Genomic DNA, 8,970 nt, shown 5'->3' with positions numbered 1-8,970 from the left:
AGACTAAGAGTGTCTAATATGCTAATAATAGTATATTATGAGGTATTATAATATCACACGGGTCACATGTTAAGTTTTGGAGTCAAGCAAGTTGCGAAATAAAGGTCGACAAAGGTTATCGTAAATTTCTCTAATACTTTTTCTAAACTTTGGGTCAAATGTATCAGATCATTTCTCCCAATATATAATGAGTTATGAGACCCAAAACCTATCAAATTGAAGGTCTACAAGTCTAGTTCACAACCAAAAATAAACCTCACATCAAACGGACCTTGGAGTAAAACGTTATGACTGTTTTACCCCAGACTGTCCAGGCTGAAATCGGGTCACGAACCGAGTCGGGTTAAACAAGTGGTATAAGTCGGCAAATCCAACTTGTAAGACCCCAAAATATTTCATTTTCGTCCCAAAACAGTGAGGGAGCTGAAGAGAGGGTTCCATGATGTTCTTGAGTGATTAAGGTACGTTTATAACAATTTCTACCGTTAAAGTTTGTCCTCGTGCCTAGAAACTCAATCTCTACGCTTTGCAATCGTTTCCCCTTTCTATTAGCTGTGTTTGGAGCTATTTTTGGAAGATAGAAATTTTTTGTTCTTGCTGGTTCTTCAGTCTTTATACTTGATTTTCCAATGGAATCATCTTGGGACTCTTTTATGATCGTTTTTACAAAGTTCTACGGACGTTTCGTCAAGTTAGGGCCATATCGCAAATTTGCCGATTTAAACTCAATTATGAACGGTTTATAGGTGCATATAAGTTGCATATATATAGTGTTTGCGAAGCTTAGGATGTAAGGAAAAACTTTCGTGAAGGAACTACAGGAATTCGGACGTTCGTTGGGATGGTATGTTAAGGCTAAGCTCTGTCCTTCCTTTTTGCACGAATTCTTGGAAATTCCTAAGACGTCAAATGTGATATTTTACTATTCTATTGCTAGAAAGACCTTCTGTGAAAGGCATTTGGATCGTAGCTGAAATATTTTCATGATGCTATTAAGTTGATATTTCACTCGTTCGGTTAATTAGGGTACTCGACATCTATATATGTTATTTTGTCGGTTTTCTTATCCATATGTCTATATATATGAATTCTTATTCGTCTTTGGGTTGTGTGACTAAACAAAATAAAGACATGTAGTATTTAAGATCAGTCCTTCTTCCTTGTTAAAGTATATTTTAAAATCTCTAAAGTGACACATCGATTTCCAAAAATCTCAAATATAAATTTTACGTTTAAACTATTAAAACACTTGATTTTTGATATACTTTCCTTTACTAATTATCAAGAAATCAGGTATAAGGACTAAGTGAAGCACCTTAAGCTTTTTATGAACATCTTCAGAGTTAAGTTATCTTTCTAAAAGTCAAGTTAAGTTTTCAAGCTTATTTATTCAAAGAAAACATATGAGGTTCCACGAGACAATTGTATGTGATACGAAGGTGATTATGAGATTATAAGAATAAGAGTACCAATGAGCCAAGATAGGCTAGGTTCTTGTTATGACCTATTATGTGCATTCAAAGTTCATATCATACATGGCATATTATGCATGGACTTCGAGCTATAATCGGAGGTAAGAGGCCTATTTGCCCGAAAAACTATATATATTGTACAGATGGCCACAGGTTGGCAATATGATACCGGTTAGCTACCGGGAGAGACCGCCATTTCTAGCATTTGGTTGGGTATGTCATGCATTTGCATCAATATATATGTATTCACGACATACACTTACACGAGCATACCATGCATAATTGATTACTGTGAGGTCGGATGTCGGTCATGGAGGCTACAAGAGTTTCAGTGTCAGGTGGTTTCACTATTATTTTTTTTTACATCAGCTATGTATGATTCTACTTTCTGTCTTACATACCAGTACATTTTTATTCGTACTGATGTCATGTTGCCTGGGGACACTGCATTTTTGTTTCGTGCATGCAGGTCCAGGTAGGGACTCTGATTGACCCCTCCGCTAGGATTTCGGGGTTCAACTGTGAGTTGGTAAGCTCCACCTCTTCCTGGAGCTTTCATAGGATGGTTACTTTTGTGTATAGTTTGGGTATAGTCGGGGCCTTGTTCCGACAGTGCTTATGACACTCTTAGAGGCTATTGTGGACACAGTATTCTGGGTTTCTTTTTGTAGCTTTCAGTCTCCAGCCCATAGGCTTGGCATGTATATATATGTGTGTAGGCATGTATGTCTCCAATCGCGGCCTCGTCGGCCAGCTAGTACTTTATTATTTTGGCTCGTCTACCTTTGTTTATATGGCTTATTGTTATTCAGGTCATGACCTTAATGGTCCAGGCTTAGTATTTCAGATGTTGTGTTGCCCGATCTGTTAGGCCCCCAATTTAGTTAGCTAGTATGTTTAGTGGCTAACTCGATCGAATATAGTATCGAGTGTCAGTCATGCCTCCCCTAGTTTGGGGCATGACAAACTTGGTATCAGAGTAGGTCGTGTCCCAGGGAGTCCACAAGCCGTGTCTAGTAGAGTCTTGCTTATGGGTGTGTTATGCACCACACTTATAATCAGGAGGCTATGAGACATTTAAGAATGGTTATGTTTATTTCAATTAATAGATCGTGCTATAGAGCGAAGTTATAAGAACATATTAAATCTAAATCGTGCTTTGTGTTTCTTATCTTACAGGCTACCTACGCTCAGGAGATGGCACAGCGAGAGATAGGTATGAATCCGGGGGAAGGTACCAGTCGTTCCCCACCGGGTCAGAGGGATAGATTTCCCTTAGAGGCACACAGTGAGTCTCCAGTACCCCTAGTCTCAACTTCCCTAGCACTTGTTGGAGCCCAGGGAGATGCAGTAACCCCAGCCTCACCAGTTATATTAGTACCTGAGGCAGCTAGAGACACAGGACCTCTAGCACCTGTTGTTCCACCATCAGAGTCTAGGGAGCAGGGGATGAGGGAGGCAGTTCAGTTGCTGACTAGGATGGTTTCTATTCATGAGCGACAGCTAGAGTCGGTAGCAGATGCCCGGAGAGATCAGACAGGAAGCTCGACGGTACGAGAGTTTCTTCACTTGTCCCCTCCATTATTTACAGGATCCAGTTCCACTGAAGATCCCCAGGACTTTATAGACCAAATGTATAGAGTATTGAGGGTGTTGCATGCCTCCGTCGCCGAGGCTGTGGAGTTGGCTTCTTTTCGACTACGTGATGTAGCCGTCCTATGGTATGAGGCATGGGAAAGATCTAGAGGACCTGATGCTCCGCCAACAGAGTGGGAGGACTTCTCTGAGGCTTTTTAGCCCATTATTTGCCACGGGAGGTTCGGGAGGCCCGTCTTGACCGATTTCTTAGCCTGAAGCAGGGGGATATGAGTGTGCGGGATTATAGCCATAAGTTTAATTCTTTGGCGAGGTATGCACCAGATATTGTACGTACCATGAGGGCTAGAGTTCATCATTATGTGTATGGTTTGGGGGATCATCTGATTAGAGATTGTAGGGTAGCATCCCTATCAGATGATGTAGATATTTCCCGCATACAGGATTTCGCTCAGACTACAGAGGACCTTTCCCGTCGGATTCGTGATACTCGCAGGGATAGGGTGCAGAGTAAGAGGGATCGTACTATGGGGTCTTATAGGGAGCCACAGGGTGATTTCAAGCCCCCACTCCATCGATATCCACCTTGATCAGCAGGTAGTTTCCCACCACAGATGCAGGGCCAGCGGTTTGATCGTTATATTTAGTTAGGACCGGGGCAGAGCTCAGTCCAGCCTGAGAGCCATCGACAGGAGCGTTCCGCACAAATGAGACAGCTTATTCCTCCATGTACTCAGTGCAGTAAGCTGCACACCGGGCAGTGTAGATAGGGTTGAGTGCATGTTATCATTGTGGGCAGACAGGACATTTTATTAGCCGGTGCCTGGGGTTAGGCAGAGGTGCACTAGCTCAGCCTTCAGGATCCACAGCAGCCTCTTCACCCTCAGTTCGTGCTCCCCGACCAGGTCCACAGTCTACTCAGGGACGTGGTAGGGGGAGAGGTGGAGGAGACACCTCAGGTTCTAGTGGTGGACAGAACCGCTTTTATGCACTCACAGGCCGACAGGATTCAGAGGCATCCCCAGATGTTGTCACAGGTATATTGACAGTACATTCTCATGCCATTTATGCATTGATAAATCCCAGCTCTACATTTTCATATATTACTCCATTTATTGCTGGTAAGCTTGACATGAGATCTGAGTTATTGCCACAGCCAGTTGAGGTGTCTACGCTAGTTGGCGACTCTATTGTTGCTAATCATGTCTATCGAGGTTGTACAGTGTTAATTAATGACCGTCCAACTTCTATTGATTTAGTGGAATTGGTTATGCTAGACTTTGATGTCATTATGGGTATGGATTGGTTGACAGCTTGTTATGCTAATATTGATTGTCGTGCAAAGTTGGTCCGATTTCATTTTCCGGGTGAGCCTGTCCTTGAATGGAAAGGTAATATAGCCACGCCCAAAGGTAAGTTTATTTCATACCTTAGGGCTCGAAAGTTTATTGCTAAAGGTTGTATATACCATCTGGTTCATGTCAGGGATATAGATAAGGAGCCAACGACTCTTCAATCGGTTCCTATTGTGAATGAATTCCCGACGGTATTCCCTGACGAGCTTACAGGAATTCCCCCCAAAAGGGAAATCGATTTCGCTATAGATTTGCTTCCTGATACGCAGCCTATATCCATTCCTCCCTACAGAATGGCTCCTGCAGAGCTAAGGGAATTGAAGGAACAATTGAAGGACTTGCTCGATAAAGGCTTTATTAGGCCAAGTACATCCCCATGGGGTACTCCGGTGCTCTTTGTTCGAAAGAAAGATGGCTCCTTGCGGATGTGTATTGACTACAGGCAACTAAATAAAGTCACTATCAAGAATAAGTATCCTCTTCCATGGATTGATGACTTGTTCGACTAGTTACAAGGTGCCGAATGCTTTTCGAAGATTGACTTGCGATCTGGTTATCATCAACTACGAGTCAGGGATATTGATATCCCAAAAACAGCATTTAGGACAAGGTATGGCCATTTTGAATTCCTTGTCATGTCTTTTTGGCTTACAAATGCCCCAACAGCCTTTATGGATCTTATGAACTGGGTATTCAAACCATTCTTGGATGAATTTGTGATTGTGTTTATTGATGATATCTTGATATATTCACGATCGGAAGCCGAGCATACGGATCACTTGCGAGCTGTATTGCGGACTCTCCAGGACTACAGGTTATATGCTAAATTCTCTAAATGTGAATTTTGGCTAACTTCTGTAGCTTTTCTTGGTCATGTTATTACCAGCGATGGTATCAAGGTTGATGGCCAAAAGATTGAAGCTGTGATGACTTGGCCGAGGCCTTTGAATCCGACAGAGGTTCGTAGCTTTTTAGGTTTGGCAAGGTATTACCGAAGGTTTGTGGAAGGATTTTCCTCTATTTATGCACCATTGACGAAGCTGACACATAATGGAGCTAAGTTTCAGTGGACTGAGGCATGTGAACAAAGTTTTCAGGAGCTAAAGAAAAGGCTTACGACGACACCTGTCTTGACTCTTCCGGATGGCATCGAGGGTTATGTTGTCTATTGTGATGCCTCGAAATTGGCCTAGGTTGTGTTCTTATGTAGCATGGTAAGGTTATCGTGTACGCCTCCAGACAGTTGCGGAAACATGAACAGAACTATCCTACGCACGATCTTGAGTTAGTCGCAGTTGTCTTCGCCCTAAAGATTTGGCGGCATTATCTATATGGGGTTCATATTGATGTTTTCACCGACCACCAGAGCCCTCAATATTTATTTAAATAGAGGGAGTTGAACCTACGACAAAGAAGATGGCTAGAATTACTAAAGGACTATGATGTTGATATTTTATATCATCCTGGTAAAGCTAATATTGTTGCTAATGCCCTTAGCCGGAAGTCCATGGGCAGTCTAAGACATGTTGAAGCTGATAAGGTCAAAATTACCAAATATCTATGCCAGCTAGCTAATTTGCAGGTGCGTTTGGTAGACGCAGAGGGTGGACGCATTCTCGTTCAGAATACAGCAAAATCTTCTTTTGTTACTGAAGTGAAAGAGCGACAACACGAGGATCTTGAGCTTATAAAACTGAGGGAAAGTATTCCACAAGAGCGACAACCTTTATTTGAGCTAACTGGAGATGGAGTCTTTAGATACCAGGGCCGCTTATGTGTACCAATAGTTAGAGAGCTCCGCGCCAAGATTCTTTCGGAGGCCCATTATTCTAGATATGTAGTTCACCCCGGAGCGACAAAGATGTATCGGGACCTTCGACAGATCTATTGATGGAATGGAATGAAAAAAGATATCGCGGAGATGGTAGCCCAATGTCCTAACTGCCAGCAAGTTAAAGCCGAACATCAGAGGCCTGGAGGCCTAACTTAGTGTATTGAACTTCCATTATGGAAATGGGACATGATAAATATGGACTTCATCATCTGTTTGCCTCGCACTCCACGGAGGTATGATTCTATTTGGGTAATTATTGATAGGCTTACAAAATCTTCTCATTTTCTGCCAGTCAGGACGACATATTCAGCCGAGGATTATGCCAAGCTTTACATTCGGGAGATTGTGCACCTTCACAGGGTACCATTATCTATTATCTCTGATCGATAGGCTCAATTTACAGCACATTTTTGGAAATCTTTTCAGAAGGGTCTAGGCACGCAGGTAAATCTTAGCACAACTTTTTATCCGCAAACTGATGGACAGGCAGAGCGTACTATTCAGACAATTAAGGATATGTTACGTGCTTGTGTGCTAGATTTTAAAGGAAGTTGGGATGATCATCTACCTCTTATTGAGTTCGCTTATAATAACAGCTTCCAAGCTAGTATTCAGATGGCCCCTTACGAAGCACTATACGGGCAGAAGTGTAGGTCGTCGATCGGTTGGTTCGAGGTCAGGGAAACAGAGTTGCTAGGTCCTAATTTAGTCCAGCAAGTAGTGGAAAAGGTAAAACTTATTAGAGACCGGCTGCGTATAGCACAAAGTCAGCAGAAGCCTTATGCAGATGTTCAACGACGAGACTTAGAGTTTGATGTAGAAGATTGGGTTTTCCTGAAAGTATCGCCTATGAAGGGCGTCATGCAATTTGGAAAGAAGGGGAAGCTCAGTCCCATGTATGTTGGACCGTATAAGATTATTCAGAGGATTGGTAGGGTGGCGTACGAGCTTGATTTGCCTTCATAATTGGGAGCACTCCATCCTGTGTTTCATGTATCTATGTTGCGGAAGTGCATTGGAGATCCTTCACGTATTACGCCCATTGAGGATATTCACATTGCTGAAGACTTATCTTATGCAGAGGTACCAGTAGCTATTTTAGATCGGCAGGTAAGAAAGCTTCGAACTAAAGAAGTGGCTTCTGTGAAAGTGTTATGGCGAAATAATAACATCGAGGAAATGACCTGGGAAGTTGAGGAGGAAATGAGGAAGAAGTACCCCTACCTATTTACGACTTAAGGTGAGATGCATTTAAATAATTGGCAATTATTTCTTTAAAACACTTAATTGGATTTTTAAATGACAAGAAAGTGCAATTTAAATTTCTTATTGCGAGATAGCTATACGAAGCCTAGTAGTTGGAATCTTCAGAATTTGATTTATGCTTTGCAAATGTAACAAATATAGCCTCGCAAATAATGTATTAGCGGAAAAAAATGAAACCAAAGAATTGATTTGACCCATTCGCGGACGAATGTTCTTAAGGGGGGAGACTGTGAGACCCCATGTGTTTTTTTCTCTTCTCTTACGTAATATATGTAACGTGGCGTGGCTATATTAGGTATATACGATTGGGTATAGCACATTGGGAGAATAAGACTGAAAATGTGTGGTAATATCAAGGAACTAACTAAAGCTTTAGGTCAAAGGAATCCCTTAAATAAAGGTTCGTGGTTAAAGAAATGGCTCGGGTAGCACCCCGCGCGTTCGGAAGGTTTAAGTTAACTTGCACCTGTGGGATAAGACTAAGAGTGTATAATATGCTAAGAATAGTGTATTATGAGGTATTATAATATCACACGGGTCACATGTTAAGTTATGGAGTCAAGCAAGTTGCGAAATAAAGGTCGACAAAGATTATCGTAAATTTCTCTAATAATTTTTTTAAACTTTGGGTCAAATGTATCAGATCATTTATCCCAATATATAATGAGTTATATGACCCACAACCTATCAAATTGAAGTTCTACAAGTCTAGTTCGCAACCAAAAAATACCTCACATCAAACGGACCTTGGAGTAAAAAGTTATGACTGTTTTCCCCCAGACTGTCCAGGCTGAAACTGGGTCGCGAACCGAGTCGAGCCAAACAAGTGGTATAAGTCAGCAAATCCGACTTGTAAGACCCCAAAACATTTCATTTTCATCTCAAAACAGTGAGGGAGCTGAAGAGAGGGTTCCATGGTGTTCTTGAGTGATTAAGGTACGTTTTTAACGATTTCTACCGTTAAAGTTTGTCCCCGTGCCTAGAAACTCAATCTCTACGCTTTGCAATCGTTTCCCCCTTCTATTAGCTGTGTTTGGAGCTATTTTTGGAAGATAGGAATTTGTTGTTCTTTCTGGTTCTTCAGTCTTTATACTTGATTTTCCAAGGGAATCATCTTGGGACTCTTTTATGATCGTTTTTACAAAGTTCTACGGACGTTTCGTCAAGTTAGAGCCATATCGCAAATTTGCCAATTTAAACTCAATTATGAACTGTTTATAAGTGCATATAAGCTACATATATATAGTGTTTGCGAAGCTTAGGACGTAAGGAACAACTTTCGTGAAGGAACTACAGGCATTCGGACATTCGTTGGGAAGGTATGTTAAGGCTAAGCACCGTCCTTCCTTTTGCACGAATTCTTGGAAATTTCTAAGACGTCAAATGTGATATTTTACTATTCTATTGCTAGAAAGACCTTCTGTGAAAGGCATTGGGATCGTAGCTG

The 8,970-nt window shown here is 41.7% G+C and overlaps 1 protein-coding gene across 1 annotated transcript; it reads left to right on the top strand.

Moving 5' to 3' along the window:
- The first annotated feature begins 5,094 nt into the window (after positions 1–5,094).
- On the top strand, positions 5,095–7,223 carry LOC138877738 (uncharacterized). The gene is made up of 3 exons (XM_070157370.1): positions 5,095–5,578; positions 5,896–6,209; positions 6,684–7,223. Exons 1-3 carry the CDS (start codon positions 5,095–5,097, stop codon positions 7,221–7,223), a joined length of 1,338 nt encoding a protein of 445 aa, XP_070013471.1.
- Positions 7,224–8,970: the final 1,747 nt, after the last annotated feature.

This window comes from Nicotiana sylvestris, chromosome 9 (assembly GCF_000393655.2).
Source record: "Nicotiana sylvestris chromosome 9, ASM39365v2, whole genome shotgun sequence".
Classification (NCBI taxonomy): Eukaryota; Viridiplantae; Streptophyta; class Magnoliopsida; order Solanales; family Solanaceae; genus Nicotiana; species Nicotiana sylvestris.
Note: the sequence above shows the minus strand (reverse complement) of the source record. Positions and strands in the feature narration are given on the sequence as shown.